Genomic DNA, 23,895 nt, shown 5'->3' with positions numbered 1-23,895 from the left:
AATTAACTAGATCAAAATGAAAAACAGAAAATGCAAGTAAGATAATGTGGTGTGTGTAAACAGTAAAACAATAGGATATAATATATGTAAGAGTCAGAGGACACATATTGATTACATTTCACCCCTCAGGCTACTACAGTATATCGATACTGTATAGTGAAATACCTCAAAGCAACGTGAAATGCCTATACATGTATACTGTAGCAGTCTGGATTTGGGGTGCAATATACAGAGGAGGGGTAAGCCAGGAAGGAAATACCAAAACAAAAGAAAATACAGTACTGTATAAGATGTGCAACATGCAAGAAATACAGTCCCATGAAAACTGGTCTTATCTAATGAAGACAATCTAACAAAATCCAAATGCATACAAAAAAATCAACTATTCAATCAAACTGCAGAAGCAACAGTGTAATATAACTAATATAGATTTCCCATTATCTCCTACTTAAATAAAGCAAATAACAAACAAAGATAGATGACGGTATAGGTCTCTTGTCCTGTGGAAGAGGAATTCATTGTAGTTTCACTGCAGAGTAATTCGTTTTTTTTTTAAACAGCTAATGTTAGCCTGTTGTTCTTTGCAGGCTGTGCTTCATAATCAGCACAATGTTCCTTCAGAGGTCAAAGTGGTTTTATTGTGTTCATTAGCAGTAATACTAGCTAGCCAGACATCAGTAAGTCCATAAAGTAAAAGCTGCTGGACGCCAAATTACCCTCGTACAAAATCAATTAACACCTCTTGGGACATCATTATTGTCACACTAAGGCACCTGATATCCTCCAGGACAGATAAGTGATTTGTGCGATTATAATGGTGACCATAGTATAGGCTTCAGAGCTTCTTCTAAAGCATGAGCCACCCTTAATGTGGAGGACACCTGCTTCTGGACAAAGTGGCAGCCCGCATTTTCAATCATGTTCCTGTTTCAGCAGTGCCTGAAATGTCACAGGCATTGCCAGCACTGTAAAACGTGCTGCAATGGTTTGATTTCCGTATTGTTTTCATACAGATATTGTCCCTGCTTGCCATAATTGCATCCTTGCAGGTAGCTCGTTCTGACAGTATGATGGATTGTTCCTGGTTGTGCATGCTGTCCACAGCTTGATGTGATACCATCAGTGCATGTGGCCTGTTTCAGAAGCCATAACGGTACGTTTTCTTTATTAAAAGCATGCACCCGTTGCTGTGATACTGCTGATTGTACCTCGAAATCGTGTAACACATTGATGTCAGATTGCCCACACATGAACTTAAAGGCAAAACAAAACATACCCCCAAGCAAGCCTCTCGTTCTTTACTTTGTCAAAAAACATAATTTATTAAATTTCCCCTGAACATAAGTAATGAAAAGGTAAAAACAACAACAACAAACAAAAATGCAGCATGACACAAACACTCGGCCTTGGAATGAATTAGACAAGAGCTGTGATGAGACCACAACATCATTCGAATAACAGGCACACCAGGCAGTCTGTGCTCTACAGCAGTTAAAAAATAAAGATGCATGAACACTGAACTACCATCTCACTTTAGGTTACAGTGCAATAATATACACCAGTGAAACAGAGTAGGCGGACACAAGTGTTTACCTATGCTGTGCTGTGCCCCCTTGTTTTACTAACATAATGTTTGGGTACAGTAGCAAAATGGATTGAACTATTTACTCTTATAACAAGCTTGGAATACGAGCACCAGGGATTAACTTTGCAACATTTCTTTTTAAATTAGAAAGAGTTTCGTGCCGAATGTTTTAAAGCGCCTGTATTTATCCAAACAACACCCATGCATGCACTTTGGTGCCAGAAACTGCATGCGCAAGTTAACCTGTGTTTTTGGCTCACATCGCGGGGTATTTAATTAAGGCTTTCCTGTCTAACATGATCTAATGTCATTGAACAAGGAGATGTTCTTTGTTAGCAGTGCTCTTAGCTTCAGACTCCTCTGTGTATTAGAAACCATGGTAACAGAACAGTAGCTAAAGCCAATGAGATAATGAGAAACTCTCATATAGCAATTGTGTTTTCAGAGGACGCAAGTTCCCCTGGGTGGTATCTCGTGATCCTACGACTTTCCATAGAATCTTTAAGGATCGTCTCAGAATTGTGAGCCCTTTGTTCGAGGGCCTTGTAAACAAGAAGCTACGATGTGGGCCCTGCCTCTCTCTCTCTCTCTCTCTCTCTCTCTCTCTCTCTCTCTCTCTCTCTCTCTCTCTCTCTCTCTCTCTCTCTCATCACCAGGGGGAACACAGCCTCCTCGCCTGACAAGATCAGGACCTTGAGACAAATCACTGCACCGATTAGTCAGCTGTGGGTACTGCCGAAGCCAGATCATTTCAGATGCATACTGGAAACTGTTCAGGTTCGCCAATGTAGTGAACTGCTATTGCTGTTCTTAAGATATGTTTTGGTCCAAGACCATCTATGTACCCTAATGCTCTTTGTCAGAATAACGGCTATTTAGGTATTCAGAACTTTGCAAATTGTGATATATAAAGGTAGTAACAGGTCAGAGGACGTTCAGACTAAAAGCCCTAACACTAGCTATGGAAAACAAAGAAAAATACTATTTCTCTTTTTTTTCTAGTTCTGCCAAAGCCATATTTGGAATCTCATGCTGTAGCAAATGCCAGATTCAAGAGCAATGCCAAGATGCAAATTATATTAAAATAACAGCATAGCGCAATATTAGAATTCAATATTTAATTTATAAACTCTGATTATAGAATGACATGCCAATGGGAATAATATATTCATAACCTTGTACTAATAGGAAATATATGTACTGTAACAACAATGTATTTTTTGTCTATATGTTTCTAAATGTATATGGAGAAGGCTAAATATATAAATGACATTTCTGTGTCCTGTGGAGGTGGATGGATATTTGTTCTACAGCAATCTGAACGCGTTCTGATGATACCTCTGCATACAGTATCGTTTTTATTTTACTCTTACAAATTCATTCTGGATAATGTGTATTCATCATTGCATCAGTGTCTTCAGTCCTCTAACAGGCAAACAGACACAATGATTCAATTGTATGCGGCTTCTTAAGAAATAACAGATGACCCCTCTGCACCATGCAGGTCCATTTCACTAGATTTTATAACACTAACAAAAGAATATATTTTTTTTAGACAGCTGTGCTTTTCTGCTGCCGCCAGTACTTTAAATCAACAGATGTATGAAACTAGATCATTCCTGGCTTCTAGGGTCTAGCTAATAATCTACCTGTCAAGGGTTAGATAAAAAATCTCATCTTACTTAATGGGCTTGATGCATGGTTGCCATAGTTGTGTTTAACATATTATAAAAGTGCTACAAAGATTTTAGGATCCATTTTTTTTATCTTTTTATCTTTACTTAAAAAAAAAAAAAAATACACAAGTTACCATTAATGCTTATGCTTTAATTTTGGAATATACTGAATTAAAAAAAAAAAACAACAACACTATGATGAAAATGAGTTACAGCTTCCTGATAACTTATCACTTCATTGTGTTGCAGTTTAATCTCACTGCAATGCTCTCCCTGCTTCTAGCTGCCCATGTGGCCGAGGTTTATTTAAAGCTTTCTATTTGAAATATTTGCATATCATGAATTAACACAAAAAAATAATTGAAGATTGAAAAGATTCTGAACACAAACCAATAACCAGTAACAATGTCAGTAAAACCAACAAGAGATAAGGAAATTAATGCTGTATCTCGAATCTCGCTGTCCCATCAGCCAAATATAAAAGTTGGTTGACTACCCTGGTGAGTGCAAGCTGGATATTAAAGCATAGAGAATGGGGTTTGTAGTAAAAACTAAGCTCGCCCTATAAACCTCTATATGAAATAATGTATAACAATGTTGCATTTGAGGACCACAATACATTATCTGAATGAAACATCAAACCAGCTGTTGCTTAAAGCAATAATTGTGTGACAGGTCCCCATAAGCACAGAATAAATCCTATACAGTTTGTAGTGCTTAATAGCTAACCATCGAACTAGTGAAAAAAAAAAAAAAAATTGAACTGCTTTTTTTTAATGAACCTTTTCATTTTTATGTTTTATTATTGCAGCCGCAACAGCACTCAAAGAGGTTTGCCATCATTAACTCTGCCACACTGTTGTCCAAATACTAAACAAAGACAAGGAACCAGTGCATAGTTAATATACTGAAATGCAGACACTGTAAATCAAGCGTTTAAGAACAACACAAAACAGATTAGAAACACATGTTAGTGTTTATATAATGTTTATTTTGGTGTCTCTAAAGTACAGTCTAAAACAATTAAAATGAACACTAAAAAGTGTATGGAATATGTTCCATAAGACATACGTGCCTTACAGCTTTAAATCAGTAGGTGTGACTATATTGTTTACCAGTAGATGGCGCTGCAGAGCTACAATACTAGCTTATAGGGCTCCTCAACTTGACTGCATACATTTTTGTACCAATTACAATCAAAAGGGTTTGAGAAAACACATAAAAACTATCAAGCAATGTAATTAGGCAGCATTAAAATACAACAAACGCGAAACTTAGTAAAGTCATATTTTACTTTGCCGTCCTTTTAAATAAACATTACAAAAAATACAAATTTAATATGAAATATGTACAGTACTGGATTTGTTAAATACACTGAATCAGCATTTACATTTCAAGCTAGAATTAACACTTGCATGCAAAAGACCTTAATGAGCAAGAGCGCAAATATTATTGACTTAAAACCAATGCAGAATGACTGTATGTAACCAAGTATAATTGACATATGTGCAGAGATACCAAAATACAGGGATATCGAAATATTTAAAAAGCAAGGGGGTCTAAGTGGGGTGATGCATGGGGGTAATGTAGTTCTTGTTTTAGAGTTTCTTGATACGTGCAATATTTGAACACGGGGGGGGGGGGGGGGTAGCAAGTGTTGCCACTGGAGTAGGGGACAGTGTTCCCCTCCACTTCCCTCTAAAGTAGTTCCCCACATATTGACACAGCTCGCTGATTCCACACAGACCTTTCTAAACCTCTGACCACACTTGTGGCTCGTGTACGGGCAGAGGAAATACAGCTGAACTATTCCCTCCAGATCTGGTATCTGGTGCTAATCCCTCAATCAACGATGCACATTTACACTGATTATCCACTACAAAACCACCTTCAAATGCATTGTGTTTAATGATTACTTAAGAGAACGACTGTCAGGTTATCTTGGATTTAAGTGATCCCTTGCAGAGCAAATCAATTGTTAGGGGAAAGTTGTTGTTTTTCCCCCCCATTATCGTTTATTTAAAAAAAGTGAAATACTTTCAGTTGCTTTATAAAATGCTTAAATTCAAAATATACAAAAATGAATATAGAAATAACAAATATTTTATCACAGACCCCCCCATATTTAGCCAAAATTAAACCACAGTTTTAGCAAAAACAGCAAGTTATTTAGTTGAAGAACAGAAACAATATGCATTTTTGACAATACAATTATGTGTTTTAAAAAGTAAAAAAAAAAAACCCTCACATTTAAGTTTTTCTCTTAGATGGCGGTGACCTGGTGCTGATAACGCCAGCTGTCTTGCTCTTATGAGACTGAAAAACAAAATACAAAACTGAAGTTTACAATACAATAGCAAGACAAGTGAATAACTGAAAAAATAAACAAAAATAATCTTCAAGCAGAATAGGCATTATTTGTCACATGTTAGGGAACTGATTTACTGGAATTTATATTTTTTCTTCTATGAGACAATTTCATGAAGATATAGAAATCATCCCAACATGTTCATAAAAACTGAAAAAGCTATAGTCAGTCCCAAGTCTGTGTCATTGTTTGTATTTTCATGCTGCTTTTCAAGCTGCATCTCTGCACCCACCCCTGTCACTGAATAACATGTTATAAACACTTTAGGTATCCATTATATTGTGTATTAATACTAAAGCTGGCTTTACACCACACTTTTACGAGACCTTTGGTGTAATGTTATATAAAGACATTCTGCATTTAAATCCTGTATCAAAGAAACTTTGTGTTTGCTTAATAATGGAAATGAAAATGAATCAGAAGTCATAGTGTTTTTTTGTTTTGTTTTGTTTTGTTTTTCTGTTTTCAGAAAACATGTGCTTTGGTTCATAGTACCGTTAATGACCTCTGTGTCTGTCCTTAACTGCCAATTAACGGCATACAGGCGGTTGAATCCAGTTGAGGTAATAAACAGCTGAGGTTATATATTTGAATGCTGTCTAATTATAAAAGATACTGTACACCATCCTGGCAGTACTTGTACACATATTCTGGTGAAAAAAATATGCATACAGACATTTCTGTAGTGAAATAATTTTCACAAAGATGATAATATCATCATCATAGTGTATATACTGTATAGATTCTAGACGATTATAGCAGCAGTGTGGAGTAGTGGTTAGGGCTCTGGACTCTTGACCGGAGGGTTGTGGGTTCAATCCCAGGTGGGGGACACTGCTGCTGTTCCCTTGAGCAAGGTACTTTACCTAGATTGCTCCAGTAAAAACCCAACTATATAAATGGGTAATTGTATGTAAAAATAATGTGGTATCTTTTAACAATTGTAAGTCGCCCTGGATACGGGCGTCTGCTAAGAAATAAATAATAATAATAATACAGTTCACGTGCAATTGTCTCACTTTAATATTAATATCAGTATGTGTGATGCATAAATTACATTGCAAATAACAAAAAATATAGTTTTGAGGCAGTACAAATGGTGACTGATTAATTTGAACAAAAAAAATAAATACTGATTTGATTATTTATTCATTGTTTCAAACGTTAATTTGAATAGAAGTTAAGGCCACTCATTGTAAATGCATTAACAGATAATCCCAAAATTCTTTTGTCTGTGTGTTTATGTATAAAATAACGAGGGATTAAATCAAGGGCCCAAGGCAGTGAAGGAGGTTGGGTTAATTCCATGGTTAAGAGATACTCCTCTTTCTGTAAGGAAAAAAAAAAAAATCTGAATAGTAAAGGTAAGAGACTTAGCATAAAGATTCCTCCAAGTCACATGTCAGGGATTTGACATTTAGCATGAAATCAGCAAAAATCTCTGAGAGTATAATGCAAAATATAAAAAGCATAAAACTACAGCCAGTCATTACCATGGGTATAGCATAAAAGATGAACGCATATACCATGGGCCAGCTTACTTACAGCAATGATGATGATTAAACATTACAAAGACACGTTTTTATTATTCATATGGAACTCATTTTACACAGTTACATACTCCTACGGTATAAAGGGACAGGTGTACTAGTCATTGCACTAGTGCCAGCACACCTCGTAAAGGATTAACCCTTTATATCTCACAGCGCCAATGGGCACTCGTGTTGGAGATTCTTACAAGACCAGTTTGTTTTTATCATGTTTACTTAAAGGATCTCTGTTAAAGGTGCTTAAACTTATTTCTAAATTAAAATGTATCCCTTTTTTGAGGAAACTTCAGTTCAAGTGTGTACATCAGATTAAAATGATGATTAACAATATTAATAGGACAATATGTATATGTGCCTAATTGTGTAATTGTGTTGTATAATCACTACAGTAATCCAGCCCAGCATACATCTACCCTCATCTATGTTGTAGACAGTACAGTACAGTACCTAGATCTGGTAGGTCTTCCCAGTTGGGGCTCCAGAGTAACACTCCGTGGTCTGGCAATTTCAGTGAGCTCATAAGCAGTTGATTCAAGCATACTGGCCTGGAGGTATCTGTGTGATCTCTCTGGTCTGTAGAAAAGCTGCCCTTCAGGTGAAGTTGTCCTTGCTTTCAATGGCTTTGGGCTCCTAAGTAAGGGCTGACCTGACAGCTGTTCATCCTGGGGAGAAAAGAAAGGAAATGGGTGAAAGCATATGGCACTATCCAGGAATTTCGAAACCCTCTGCTGTGGGGTAAAATACAGTACTCCTCTGCTTGAATGTGTTATTAATAAGGGTGAAATACTCAGAGAGGAGATGAACACGGGTGAAGTGCTTGTTTGCTTGTACGTTGAAAAATATGCCATGTTAATGGATGTTTACATCATCAGTGGCAGGTTGTTTATACTTGGCACTGTAGTTTAATTCACTGTGGTCCAAGAGCTATACTTTGTATGACCCTCTTAGGGGGCAGTCCACTTTGCTTTCAGTTTATTTGTTTTTCAAAATGTCACTCATGTTTGAAAGACAGATAGACAGATTTTCAACATAGTGAAACCAAAATGTGTGGCTCTATTTTATATCTTGCAACGAAGTGAGAGGTTCTTACAATTGTAACATATTTGTAAATATTTACAGAACATGTAGCAGTTTGATCTGCATTACAGTTTTTTTTATTTTTTTATTTTTATAAAGACCTCCATAGGGCTGCAATATGCTGTTCTCAGCTACACCGTGGTGTCTGAATTTTACGGACATTTTCATTTCCTTTATGGAAAATCTGTTCTTCATAAAAGGACTGCTTGGAAAAAAAAAAGTGGAAAAAGTTGATTCATTCCATATTTACATTCCTGCTAGTACCTGGAACAGAACCAATTCAAAGCACAAGCCAAAAAAGACAGTCATTGGAAAAAGGACACAGCGAAAGGGCAAAAGGAGTGTTTCTGATGCTATGAAATTAACACTTATTCATTTTATTTATATAAACTGTGGCATACCTTAATTCTCCCTTCCAGAAAATGTACATATCTTCTCCATTTACTTTAATATGTTACTGACAAGGTAAAGTATATTGTGGTGTAGCATCTTGTTTACAAGAGGGCCCAGTTGATGCAGTCAGTAGTTTTTGACTTGCTTCAAAGTCACCTGAGAGTAAGACACAGTTTCACATCCAGCCCATTCAGACAAATACTCTCATGCTATGCATTTAATTGCTAAGTGGTGCACCTGGCATGCATTAAGAGAACAAGCCCAGGGCAAGTAAGAATCCCACTGTTGCATTCTGATAGACTACTGGATATTAATTAGCAGTGGTGTAGTCCGAATACCAATAAAATATAGATTTTCTTAAACAATAATTATTATACAAATTCACATTTCATTTGTATACTGAACTTCTAGTAACACATATAATAGGTAATGCATGTATCTAATTTCTTTACACAGTGGTAGTCGATGCACTGTTGCTGTCGTCATCGCCAGCATTTTCAGCCTTCTTAAAGAAGTAGTTCATTTCATCAAGAACACTATTGACTGAATCAGACAGCTGTGTGGCTACACCACGGTTAATTAGCAAAAGCAGCATTCATTTATTTGTTCTGGGTCGGCATCATGACCCATCAATTTTTATTGGATATTCTTCTCACTCAGCTCTAGCGAATGCAGGATTTTACAGTTATAAGAAAAAAAGAGGTTTTGAAACAACATTATTTTCTTCATCTTTTTTTTTAAATCTGTCCCGTATGAAATAAAACTGCTTGCAGTGAGTATTGTGGGAAATCTATTCAATTCCTATGCAGTGATGTAAGTGAGGGGTTCCTCCACCTGTTTTATTTAATTTAGCAAGTCTTCAACCAACATTTATGTAGCCCAGTCAAGCTTGGAGGAAATTAGAGTGGAATTATCATTGCTTTCTTTTCGTGGCCATCTGTGATGTAACATGACTGCGAGAGAGGCAGTGGTAATAAGGGGCAGCCTGGACTGCGAAAGGAAAAAATAACCCAAAAGACATTAAAAAAAGTATTTCCTATCCTGTCAGCCTCAACGTTTTGTGTGATGATGACTGTAACAAGTGAACGAACTGAGGTCTGTGTTTTCTCAAAGGCCTGTGCCTAAAATAACGTCCATAAGTACTCCGATGGTACCTTGTTAAAACAAAAGGATGTGCGTCACCTGCTGCTTGTGATGAGCCTGTCAAATAATGATTTAAACAAAACTAGCACAGTCCGTGAGAAATCAGAACAGTATCCAGAAGCTGAAAGAGGTTTGTGCCATGACTGCATGAACTGGAATAGAAGCAGTAGTCATTCACATTTATCCAAGATATGCTGCAGAACAGAAATATTAAAACAACAAACAGAAAATAAAGCCGTGTGGCCGATATTAGTTCTCCTTTATTTCCTTTACTTACATTCATTTACAATAGGACTGCTTTTTCACTGTTTAATATTGTTTATGACATTCTTTATAATATATTTACATCCTTAAACTAATGTGTTACCTTTTCTTTGCATTGAACATAATCAAAGTGTCTCAGATACAGACTAAGACATACAAAAACAAGTTACAGAATTTACAGTAATTAATTAATCTGAGGTATGTGCTGTATCTGAACTTGAGTACTGTATTACCGCTACTTAGTTAGGAAATTGAGGATTATATATATATATATAATAAAATCGATATAAATGTATATATATATACCCAGTTTATTATGATGGAACTGTTGTTGGTTCATGGAAAATGCACTCTTTTTCATCTAGTGTCTATCTAGAGACCTCCAGATGTGGTTAACTGAGCCACTGCTGATCGTTCGTACCTGACAGAAGACAACTTCCACAGCCTTGTTCAGCTTGCAAAGTATTGCGCTGCTAGCGATGCCGTACAAACAGTCTCACTTTGCTGCTGCCTAATTTTAGTCCCTGAGCATTGAAGTGATAAGACAGCACACAGACAATTAATAATAGATTACCGGACTGGGGCAAATCCAATTTCTTGGCAGCCCAGGACAAACGCTGCCCGATGATTAAAAAACATCAATGGAGAAAGGGGCATGAGAAAAAAATTAAAATGAAATAACATGCTACTCTATGCTATGCTATTTAACTTATAAATCTAGTGGCTCTATTACGGTCGATGTTTACAGTTATTCAGATAGAGCTCTCCCTGGTATGCTTAAATCCGTAGTTGAAAAACTGTTTTATGTAGTCTGTGAAAGTACAGGAAGTGCAAGGGAGTCCATTTTAAATTACAATATTCAAATGTTGGCATTATTTAAACCTGCCATTGCTTACATCAATAAAATAAGATGAAACTGCAATTACTCTTCAAAATGTCTAAAGGTTAAGCACAACTGAAACCCTCAAAAGGGATAACGCAACCACATTCTGAATTAAAAATAATCTGACAAAAAAAAAAAACCTTTCCCAGACCACATCACTTTTTCCATTCTTCTTTCACTGCTATATGAGGTTAATCTAATAGCAAGCAAACCCATTTTATATCTCAGATTGTACAATCACACTTTTTATTTGTTTAAAAGCCTATGCATTCATCATGCGATTTGCTTCACGGTAGTATTTTGACTATTAAGAGGGATGACAGGAAAGTCGTTTGCAGAGTGTGTTTGTATCTATGGACCTTGATTTAGTTTACAAGGAACAATGAAGGCGAAATTTGTTCTGTGGCCTCCAATTAAATTAGCATTGATTTTTCTTCCGCAGGGCTGAAGAAATATCAAGTCATGGAACTTCTTTAACTGTGCTTATCGGATAAGCGTTTACACTGAAATCTGTGCACAGGCTGTTTGTTACCCTGCCATTTACCATTAAATAAAAATCAATAGCAGGAGAATGTCATTTTTTAGTCTACACTTATTGAAAAGTGTTAGAATTTCAACTGTAAGAAAATACAAAATGTCATCCTTTACCTCACTCTCTTTTTTTTAAAAATAATGAAATAAATTCTTCCTCACTGAAAGAAAAAAAGTATTCCCCTTGTTAAATCAAAGTCAGGATAAGACACTGATATCCCTAACACTGACAGTATTTAATTAACAGTCCGTTAAAAAGATGGAGTTATTGGCAATTTGATTCAGCTGACAAGCATGGTGTTAGGGCTGGTCAAAATGAGTGTATACTGTATCTGTATAAAATAATTCTGTTTTGAAGTCTTCAGGTTATAAATGTATATATTTAGGTACATCAAAGACAATTAGCAATCAGACTGTGTCTGATTAGAAGTATTCTGAACGTATCCATTAGTTTCTGCTGACTTCCACACCCATATTCTGATGGATATTATTAACACAATGATTTCAATATTTCAAACATCACTCATCCCTTTCTGTGCCACAGCTCTAATCAGTTGGCTGCTCAGTTTAGGTTTGGTCGCTAATGCACTGACGCTAACGACGTGAAAGCCATGACAAGATAAGGCTGCTCTCTTCTCATAATGAATTACTGCAGTGCAGCGGTGTGGCCGGAATAATTAGAGAATCATAGGGACTGATGGACCTCAGGTGTCACAATAACCACATTGCACAGCTAAAATAATATTGATTTAGCTGGGAAACAGAAGCAGAGACTGGGAGATAAAAATTAAATAAATGCCTCTTTCTAGTCGTGAAATAAAAAAAAAAAAAAGGCAGTGGATCCTCACTGATTATTGTGTTATGCAAATTAATCTGTGACATGTATTCTGTAATGTGCAGAAGCTATATCTCTTGGTTGCAAGTCAGTTTATTATTATTATTATTATTATTATTTATTTCTTAGCAGACACCCTTATCCAGGGCGACTTACAATTGTTACAAGATATCACAGTATTTTTACATACAATTACCCATTTATACAGTGGGGTTTTTACTGGAGCAATCTAGGTAAAGTACCTTGCTCAAGGGTACAGCAGCTCAAGGGTACAGCAGTTTCAGTCAAGATGGATAAGACAGCAACTTCCCAAAAGGATGGAAAGAAGACTGTTTGGTTAAAACATTTATTTGCATAAACCTACTTTTGTTGGTATCACTTAACATTTTGAAGTGTTTTATTAATCATAGAATTGGAAATGCTGTAGTTGCCAGTAAAAGTGACAGGGAGAACACAAAGACATGTTTTGTGATACATTATAATAATAATGGGACTTGCTGTAGTTTGTTTGCAAAGCACACGCAAGTCAATGTTCATTGTAATAAATGGAGACTTGGTCACACAAACACCAAATTGAGGATATACTGTAGTGCTATTTATGTGCATAAAAAAATCCTTTAATAATGCCGCCTTTATAATGGGTTACATTCTGTCAAACAATCTGTCACACACAACCACAAATCTCAACAGGAAATGAAAGGAGACGTCATATTCACATGCAATCTAAACGCCTGTTTTGTGGCAGAAAGCTTTCAATTAGCTTGTTAAACTTGTCAAAAATAATCCCGTCACGAGCCAGTGGAGTCCACTCCACTTCGAAATGTTCACTGGCTGCTGATTTAACAACCCTATGGCTATTGTACAGTTATGTATTTCCCAGTTTTGCTTGGTTACAATAGCAGTTCAAAGACAAACAGGAAAAAAAAAAATATATACATTTGTCAGGTTCAGCTTTTTCAAAAGCATATGAAATATGTAGCTGGGAGACTGTCGGACAATTGTAGCAGGCTGACAGCTCTATTGCGTGCTGTAACTATCATGCGAGTCGCAGCCGCCTGACACTGTCACAGTGTCAGCACTACAAAATACTCGCTGGCCTGCACAGCCAGCTCTGCTAATAGGCAGTTGTCAGGGCAATGATAAGATAAATGCAGTGTTTGATGGAAACATAAAGTGATACAACTGATTAAAGCATGAGAAACTGAAAACAATTAGTAGAAAGCCACAGATAACAACAGCCAAAAAAAGGCCTGTGGCGAGCAGGGTTCTGGCAGGTTCTCTGCAATACAATACAAGAGACTTTTTTTTTTATCCCTCATATAGTAAGTGCAAGTACGTGACCTGCACTCTAAAACAAGACAAACCGGAACTACGCTTCTTAAAACAATTTTAGAACATTCAAGAGATGTAGTGGTACGATGATTATTTAATGCCCGTGCATAATTCTGTTAACCTTAGCTTAAATCAAATTAGGAAACGTCTAAAGGGAAAAAGGACATCACACAGTATTAAAGTGCTTGTCCGAGGGATGTGTACTCCAACTTTAAAGGCAAGAATTTAAGCTGACCAAAAATAAAACACAAAGGAATGAAAAGACAACCTTTACATGTACAATTACATTAAGCCATCTTTCATCCAAAAACAATTGTTCATTATTATATTACAATATAAGGCAGTGACCAATTTGCCAATACTCTAGTGCATCATTTATCTAATTGTACCAGCATTTATCAAACTGTTAATGTTGAAAAACAACTACGAAAGAAGCTTAAATATTGTTTTAAATTAACGTTGCAGTTTAGTAACACCACTAGTTGTAAAAAGCGTGAAGCACTTGGAAAGCTTGGAGTTCAGTCTGTCCGTCTGTCTGTTCTTTATGACCTCTGTTCATGTAGTAAAATCTGCAAAAGCATCCTTTTTTTTTTATTTGACGTGTTATTTCCCCCTGAACTCCACTCTGGGGGCCCTGCCTACACAATCACTGACAGAGGCTCCTGGGAATGAAGAAGCTGTAAGCTCCCTCACAGCAAGAGCCTGTCAAAGCCTTCTCCTGGGTCAGTGGGAAAGGGTTTGGTTTGCCTCAGGAAGGTCCGCTGCAGGTTCTGAGTTTTCTCTGTCTCTCAGGAGACACTCTCCTTCTTTGTCCACCATGACGAGGATCTATCCACTGTACACTTGGAGATCTGCAACCTTTCTTGGTCTGTTTCAGAGCCAACCCTTGTCAAAAGAATTGAGGATGAAAACTGCAGGAGCGCACCACCAGCACCAGCATGCACATCAGCATCAATCTGAAATGTGCATAATGAACCAAATCTACTGAGCATAGCTCCAGTGCAGACTAGGTTCAATACCAGTAAGACTTGCTAATAGGAGACCACAGATTAACAGCTGTTTATGACTAGTTTTAAAACAATTATGTATCTCATCGCATTTAAGGAAAGTGGTGCACAATTTGCATTGGAAAAAATAATGTATATTTTATTTGTATAAAATACAATATACAAACCATGTATTCCCCTTCACAAACCTTGGCAGATTCACTTGCACATCATATAATGAACCCAATGGATATGGATCATAATTACAGTGTTATTATGCATAGTTACAATATACTCAATGTGTAAATTTTTTGCACCATTTAATCAACATATATCTTGCAAACATATTTACACATGAATACATTGTAACTATGCATGATATCATTGTAATTATGTTTAAGTACACATGTATTTACTAAGTAACTACTATGTAAATAAATACACAGTAAGTAGAGACAAAATTGAAAGTGTCACCTTTTTTTAGGACGATAGCAATCAGATCGTTTTTTTTACAAGCTATATATATATATATATATATATATACAGTATATATATACACATACATACACACACACACACATTTAGGAAATACTTCTGCATGCCTGGCAGCTCCTGCCAAATCTAAAATAGTTTGGATCTCATGCCCTTAGGCATCTGCTTTGCAATTTCACAATGTATACAATACAGACAATGTGAAGTTTCAAACTGTGAGTCTGTTTCAAAGCAACTGCAGGCCTTGGAATGTTTCCTGTGCTACAGTATAGTGAGGATGAGATTGTATTCCTTCCCTGGATGCTGCAGAGCACAGCACAGGCTGGGGGCATCTGAGACCCACACTGTATTTCAGTTATATACATCCCAATATATGATATTCTATATCCTGAACTCAGTTTAACACCTATTGCACTTCCTTCTGCGTTCAGATTCACAGCAGCATCGCTTTTATTGTTCTTATTATTATTTAAAGGGCATCCTTACTTCAAAATGGCTGTTATTCAGCTCTTGATATCAATACTTTCTACAAAGGAGCATGTCAGAGAAAAACACAATCCACATATGAAAACATGCCAATCACAGATCACAGTGCGAGAAGAACAAAAACCAAGGCTTCCCTGAATGGCCAGTTTGAAATGGAAAGATTACATTGATGTCAAACACATTTCCAATCTATGACTGGCATTAACTTTATACATTAGATCTTTATTGACAGTACCCGACAAGGCATGCTAAATACACATGATATAAATATAGTCTTTTCACTGTGCACCCTATTATATCAGCAGGTTTTCAAGGATCTTAATTTAGCGATGAATGACAAACAATGCAAAGGTACTGTACATAGTACTCAAATGGCACAATTAGCAGGGCTTGTGATTGTATATGAACTTCCATTCAATGTACAGGAAGCTTACAATGTGAAAATAAAAAGTAATAGCACAGACATGGCAAATGTGACATTGGAGAACAGCTACCCATAGCTACAATTACTTAAACAGGAAACAAATTGGATTGTAAAGGTAAGAGCGCTCGCAATGGTTGGTGCTTTGTAAGCGTGCACTCCTGGTGGTTTATCCATTATGTTAATCTATGTCTTACACAAAGACGTCAATTCGGTGTGACAGTGATACACACTTTTTACATTTTACTGTTAAAGGAAATTATTCTAACCTGGACCCGGTAACTGGTTTTAAATAACTTCCAGTTTAAATTTCTATCTGATTCGTCAAAACTTTAATGATAAAAGCCACACCATTTCAATATTTTTTGGCAAAATGGTCATGGATGTAAAGTACTTTGATAACGCAGTAGCGGTACAGTAATCAGTGTGAGACAGTCAACAAGCCCTTGAACGGGTTTAAACAATGCTGGAGAATTAACACGTTTAAAAACACACTCGCTCTTTCGACTTTTACAAATACATCAATGTCAACAGAGGTTAAGGAATTGGTAGGGATGTTCGAACGAGGGAACGTCACAGCCAAGCCTAGCCAGGTTTCAAATTGTGAGATGCAAGCGCACAGACACGGTGATGTAAGAATCTGGAAATACAAACCATGACTTCCTTGTGATGCCCTACAGTCCATTATACTGCCCCAGGAAATATAATCGGGCCCCAGACTGAGTATTACTTCCTCCATCTAACCCATTTCATTTATCATATCATTAGTATTTTTAGATTGGTCCCTCTAGACCCTTTCACTTTGTTAGGTGAGTAAGTCAGCCCGGTTAGCAAGTTGCAGACACTCAAGGAAACTGATCCTTCCTTTTAATGTGCTCTTCTAGTTACCTGCTATAATGCAATAATCATGTACTGAAGGATTTTGGGGTGGAACAACTTGACATGTAGAACTCTGTCATCTTGTAAACAAAAATGAATTCTGCCACTTGATCCTAATTACACAATTTGGGAAGAGGTTATTTTCATGTCTGTTGTTTGCTAATGTGATTATTTAAGTTCCTTTTTTTAGCCTTGACCTTGCACTGGGAGGGTATTTTCCAGTCAGCAGAATGCTTTATCTTTGAAAGCAGCAATCAATAAGGATAATTAATGATGCCTGCTGCAATGATAGCCTCAGAAATCATTATACCACATTAATCCCTGCAGCCAGACTGGGGTCAAGGCCGTCAACATCATTCACCTGAGGAGGAGGTGGAGAAATTTAAATAATCTACAAATCCCCATTCTGTCAACTTGTTTCTGATGCGTTTACTTAAGTAAGACTTAATTACAGAATACCATTTCTCCCCACTTGGGTTTAGCCTACTGTATTAAAATATTGCCTGTCAGGGCTAATGAAAAAAAAATGCTAACTATTGAATTAAAACATGAAGTTTGGCTGGTGCCAAGATAAAGCAAAATGTTAAATAATATCCGGGAGAAAATAGGTTTTTCATACTGAGCCATTTCTTTGCATGGCTCAGTGCAAAACATTCTTCATTCAGAAATGCTGGTTGTGTTATTAAACATGAGATTTCACCTAACTGGCTAAAGCAGTGGTACTTACAGTGCAAGTAGCGTCTGATTCTTTGAAGTAATGAATTGGGAAGCTGATTGCTTGAGGATTCTCCAAGTCATAGAATTGTACTTACCGTTGAGCTTTATATTAAAAAAAAGTACATCTGAAAGAAGCTAAACAAACCAGCCTGCACCCAGCTTCTGTTTCACAGGCAAATCTCCCATCCATCTGTCAATCAACAGCCTTCCACTTAGTATTCAAGGTTTTCAAGTGCATGTGGAATGTGGAAATGAAAACTGTTATACAGCAGCCTGACACAACAGTAACATAAAAATGTGATGTTAGTAAACATGAATACAGGAAAATAGAGGGCACATTTCTCAAAACTGATCGCTTTGGAAACGCCTGTCATTTTAATTGTATATGAACAGCATCTTGGTAAAATATGTGTAACCACTTGACTATCAGTTTAGTTTATTTCCATATTTAAAACTGTAAAGGGAATTCAGTTTGACTTCATAATTTATGGGTGACATTTTCATTGTACTAAAACTTTTATGCAGAATTTGAATTGTGTGATTTAATTTCATATAATGTTGAAATTTCTTTCCTCTTGCTCTCCAAACATTCTAATACCCAGAGGCCCAATCTGTGATGCATAACTAGCAAGTTGTGCCACTGCCAAAAGAAAATCTATTACAATAATAATAATAATAATAATAATAATAATAATAATAATAATAATAATAATAATAATAATAATAAAAAGGTTTACAACACTCAGTAACAACAATGCCTTCACCGCACTTCACAGTGGTAATATATTGTTGGATTGCAGAAATGTAAATAGTATATAATTCTCATTTTGAACAAACACATGATAGAAAATGCATGTATATATATATTAGCACTATTATGGCTTTACCACATGTTAGAAATTAAAACCAGCTTTGAAGTCATCACATTTAACAGTCCAACATTTTCATCACATGATTCCATGTGTGACACAATTATATTTCTGTTGAACCAGCCTAATTTATTGCAGATGCAGTTCCGTAAAATGATTTACAGTTGGATACGCAGCCTCAACAAAATTTATATTCATAACAATACAATTTAGATTTATAACAATTGGTTGGATTTTTAGAAAGAAAATGAAGATTACTTCCCACCGACAGGTGGTGGTAAAGTGGGACTCTTGGACTTAGGGTGTTACTTATGCTGCTTTTCATAAATACAGTCAAACCTTAGTATATCACCTCAAAGAACTGAGCAACAATGGTCACAATAACAGAGCTGATTTTATCTTGAAACAGAAAACTAATCCCTAACCCTAACAATAACCCTAACTCTAATCTAACCTCAACCCCAGCTTCAACCCTAACCCTAACCCACTGAGCAGCCTAAGGTCACATCCCAACCTAAAACACCATTGTATATTACATAGAATACTAAGACATCCATATACTTTGCACCTTGTATACAAACCAACGACCCAACAACTCCAGGCATTCCAATACTACTTTTTACTTTAGTATTCAAACAACACTTTCAAGCCTGCACAATTTTCCAGCCCTTTTTTTATTAACTTCTGTTGGCAAAAGGGTACACAGGCCCATTTCCTTATACTACATCTGTTTTCTGCACTCAAAATGTATATTTTAGTGGTTTATTTTTGCATTACTTTTGACATGACACGTGACATCGCTGTAGCATATTGCAATGATTTAATGTACTGAATTAAATAAAGGGAAATAAAAATCTCTTCCATTTCAAACAGCCTGTGTCCCTTAAAAGACCAGCATGAGCTAGACACTGTGGTGCCTTGCAGTCCTTCTCTTCCTGCAGTTTAACATTTCCCTGTGACAGTGGTCATGATATTTTAATGAACATGTATTTTCTGTTTACTTTATACTGCTGTTTTCCTGTATTATACCTGTTGTGTCCAGGAAAGAGCATTATCTCTATTAGGCTGCCAATAACAAATGCGTCGAATTGCTTGTTCTCTAATTGATAGATCACACTGCTCCACCTACTGATAAATTACAGTAGACTAACAGCTGTGATGCCTGTTCCCTCCAGGCACCACTACCAGCTGATCCAGAGTGATTGGGCTATATTCTCTGCAATAAATCCTCCTCTATCAATATATAATGGCCTCTGATAACCAACAACAAGCTGCCCATGTCTGAGGTTTATTTTTAAGAGGAATCACTAATGACTTGTCGAATCAGAACTTTTAAGTTGCCATTATGAAAAAAGTTTCATCCTTATAAAAGTTTTATGCCTGTGCTTGACCTTGCTTTTACAAACTTGTGGCACTACAAATACCATGGTATACGGCAGTAAGTGTTTATGTTGGTGGTCTTTGTTTGAGTAAACCAGGCCTTCCCCAGTAGAAAGAGGGGATCTTTACTGTACCTGGTAGTTGAAACTGAAGGTCGCTTCCAAAGTGAGTCAGGAATGCTTTGTATGAAGAGATACCTACTCCAGTGCTATGGATTTGCAAGCAGGAATAAAGTGTGCAATACCTTTCCTGCTGAGAGCAGATTCTCAGTAAACAGAGGAGCCTCGCCACTGTGCTTCTGGATCTTGTTAAGCTCTGTCACCCAGTGTGTCATGATGTTCTCAAATTTTGGTCTGAAACAAGAATGCTTCAGAAGATTAGCAACTCACACGCACAAACACACACGCACACACACACGCACGCACACACGCACACGCACACACGCACACACACACACACACACACACAAACACACGCACACACACACACACATCCACACGCACAAACACACACACATCCACACGCACACCAGCACACTCACACATGCGCACACAAGCACACAAGCACAAGCATGCAGTCATGCAGCGTAATTACAAGAGCAGCCAATCACTGTCAGACATGAAATACGATTTTAAAAAATCAAGAGAAAGGAAAATTGCAAATTTGTATTAACCATGTACACAATCGTTTTTGTTTTTTATTTCCTAATTATATTTATTTCAGTTTTACACTAAAATATTGAGTTACTATAGCTAGTATTAGAATCAATGTCAGATCTTTCAACACTTGTTTAAAATACATATTAGTTACAGTGGGGTTACCACTGAATTAAAGTGACTTCTAAGGCTCTGAAATCCCCGGTTGATGCTCGTCTCGGAGGTTCCATGTTGATCCATCTTTCACTAGACTTTACATAATGCCAAGTCCATATACCACCACAAATTTGGCGGGAATGGCAGATGTAAGGCGAGTTTTAATTGGATAATTTATTAGATAAAATTCATTGGTTCTCATTTCATTTTCAGCGATCTGATTGGCCATATTAGTATGTGTAATAATTAGAATTATAACACAAACTAAAGTTTTCCCCCCTAAGCTATACAGGGCTGTCAATTAGAACCACCTTCAGATGCAAGTAAACACATTTTAAGGGTAAAGGAGAAGTCTACAGCTGTAACTCCCTTTTAAAAAATACAGTTCCGGTGTAACAGGAAATTGGTAGACCGTGAAAAAAAAAAAAAAAACATTAGCAGAATACATTTTTTAACGTAAATTGTAGTTTTTAATATTAATTCTGACAAAAAAATTAAGTTTAAAACAGTTTGCAATATTTTATAATTTTATGGTAACCAATTTAAAACAAAAGGGGTCATATACAGGGTGTTAACAATTAAAATTCACAGATAGTCAACTGGTGTGAGCCCTCCTTTTAATTTAAGAAATTCGCGCATGCACAGCAAAGACGATATCTACTTTTTTCACGGTCTACCAATTTCCTGTGACACCATCACAAACCGGTGTGCTCATTAGTCAAAACTACGGAAGAAGTTATATATTTGTTGTTATTTTTTAACTTTCAAAATGATTGTGGGACACTGAACTTTAATGTGTATGGTTTCTACTTTTTCTAATTTAAAATTGACATTGATAAGTGACCTTTACTTTAGCATGCCACTTAACCCTGCTGAGACACCTCTAGTCACATCATCTGAGTCTGTGTGATCGGATACTCACGTTACAGTTTCCAGTTCGGTAGGAATGGTGTCATCTCTAAACATGGGTGCTGGTAGAATCTTCACACTGTCTTGAATAGCACAGCAACAAAAATGTGATGTTAAAATACAGAGGGAAACAAATCATTATACATGTGTTTAATACTATAGGGATGGATTAAAGTTGCATATAAATTAATTACATATGTCTTCTTAGATATCCCTGTAGCTATATTTTTTATGTGGTGTTTATTGTGATTTATTAACTTTCTAGTTCCAAAGCACAAATGAATACACACAATGTGATTAGCTAATACAATATAAGAAGGATATAAAGGTACAATTTAAAAATCTATTAGGTCTGCTTTTATAATGAGCATCGGCTGTCAAAAAGTCAATACAGAGTTCTTTAGCTGTCTCAGAGCAAACATCAAGTAATTATCTGCTTTATTAGGGAGAGGCAGCGCCGCAATAACGATCTGGTAAAATAACCCATTAATTACTGTCAACTACACCTGACTCCTTACTTATTAAAAACATTAATAATGGAAAATAAAACATTATAAGTAAACAAATATAATCAGTCACTTGTGAAAAATACACTTTTTTTTATTCTAGTTTCATACAAGATACATACATACCTGCACATTCAGGATCATTTGCCTTGTTCACATATTAAAGTCAAATTAACGCTAAGGATTTTTTTTTTTTTAAATGCAAATGCTGGTATTTGACTGCCACAAGGATTAATACAGACATGCAAACACACACTAGCATTATGCAGACCTGAATTTAAGAATGAGTCGTACTTTCAAATTTAAAAATTGTTTGTCCAACTAACATCAAATAAATATCAAATAAAAAACTTCAGACCAGTTTGCAGAAAATCTGATATAATGTACAGTAATTTAAATGTATAACCCCAACTTGGCCAAAATCAGTGAAAATATGACATACCATGCATTGCTTACTTTGTAATAATAGTATTACTACTACTATGACTACGACTACTACCACTAATAATAATAATAATAATAATAATAATAATAATAATAATAATAATTGTATTTATTAACAGTAAAGTCTGGTTTTCAGGTATGGAGTCCACGTGGTCTGATGAAGCATTTAAATGTCTTTATAAAACTAAAATACTGTCAAAAACGTTCCCCCCCCCCCCCCCCCCCCTCCCTTCAGTGCCTTATAACTCGTGACATAGAAACTGCATAATACAAAGATAATAGCATTGCAGGAAAAACAATGTACATTTTGGAGATTTCACAGAAGCAATAGCTAAAACAGGAAATGATTCCAATGCTCCAAAAAAAAAAAAAACAATGACTTTCCTGTTATTATATACCCCTTTGAGTATCAATAGGAGGACGGGTTATTTTTTATGCCATTGGAGTATGAAATTCAGAACACTTTACATAAGATTTATTACATCCAAGCAGAAATATTATCAGCTGAAGGTGCCATTTATCAACATCACTTTGAAATGCAGTGAGTGATATGATGGAATTATGTAGATCAGGAATATCTGTGGGTGGATTGAATTGGGTAACCCTGGCAACCTCGAGTACACTTACCCAGCTCGGAATACATTTTGGCACATCAATTAAAAGGAAGCAATATTTCAGAAATTAAAAATATATCAATGAACTGGCTTGTAACCACTAATCAGTCGGCTCTTTCAAAGTGTTGATCATGTTTTTTTTAAAATTATTATTATTATTAAACATAAAAGCAAGATACGTGTTGAGGTCAATTTCTTTGTGGGTCATTGTTACTTATTATAATGTAGAATTTAGTGATGGTGTAATACTACCTCTGCAGGGTACAGGAACTGCTGAAGTGGCTGAATTGTAAACTACCTCTAAAGTATAGAGGAACTCTTTTGTTATTCAAGCAGGAGCTTTTTCAAGCAGAGTTGTTTTTTAAGGATGCTGAATTGTATGGCAGTGGGTATGTATGGGTAGGAGGAGAGGCCTGCTGGGTCAGGTAGTAAGGTTTTAAACTCATCAACTAAAAAACTGAAGAATAATATCCTCTGTGTTGTGAGTTCCATGATCTCACAAATATACTGTACAATACAATGTGCCTACCTTTAAACAAAATGGTTACCCCCTTCCTCCACCCCACCTGCTATCATGTTTGGGCAGGGTGTCATTCAGGAACATTCATTTCTGGGAATGCTCTTGGTATGTATGGTTCCCAAGAGGATATCTGGTGTTTTTTTTTTTTAATTATTTGTTTGAGGCTGTTCATTTGAACTAACCATTACAAAGTGTTGCAGTGTGTGTGCAAGTGTGTGTGTGT

The 23,895-nt window shown here is 36.3% G+C and overlaps 1 protein-coding gene across 1 annotated transcript in view; it reads right to left on the bottom strand.

The window, feature by feature from the left end:
* Window positions 1-5,381: 5,381 nt before the first annotated feature.
* The window catches only part of LOC131697986 (uncharacterized), a 59,042-nt gene continuing 40,528 nt past the window's right edge, over window positions 5,382-23,895 (bottom strand). The window contains exons 2-5 of the mRNA XM_058990355.1: window positions 21,602-21,671; window positions 20,112-20,220; window positions 7,627-7,841; window positions 5,382-5,577 (exon numbers count right to left, since the gene is read on the bottom strand). Of these exons, the coding sequence (XP_058846338.1) occupies window positions 5,427-5,577; window positions 7,627-7,841; window positions 20,112-20,220; window positions 21,602-21,671 (545 nt within the window). The 3' untranslated portion in view covers window positions 5,382-5,426. The remainder of the gene's footprint in view (window positions 5,578-7,626; window positions 7,842-20,111; window positions 20,221-21,601; window positions 21,672-23,895) is intronic.

The sequence above is a fragment of the Acipenser ruthenus genome, chromosome 17 (genome assembly GCF_902713425.1).
Source record: "Acipenser ruthenus chromosome 17, fAciRut3.2 maternal haplotype, whole genome shotgun sequence".
NCBI classification, from domain to species: domain Eukaryota; kingdom Metazoa; phylum Chordata; class Actinopteri; order Acipenseriformes; family Acipenseridae; genus Acipenser; species Acipenser ruthenus.
Note: the sequence above shows the minus strand (reverse complement) of the source record. Positions and strands in the feature narration are given on the sequence as shown.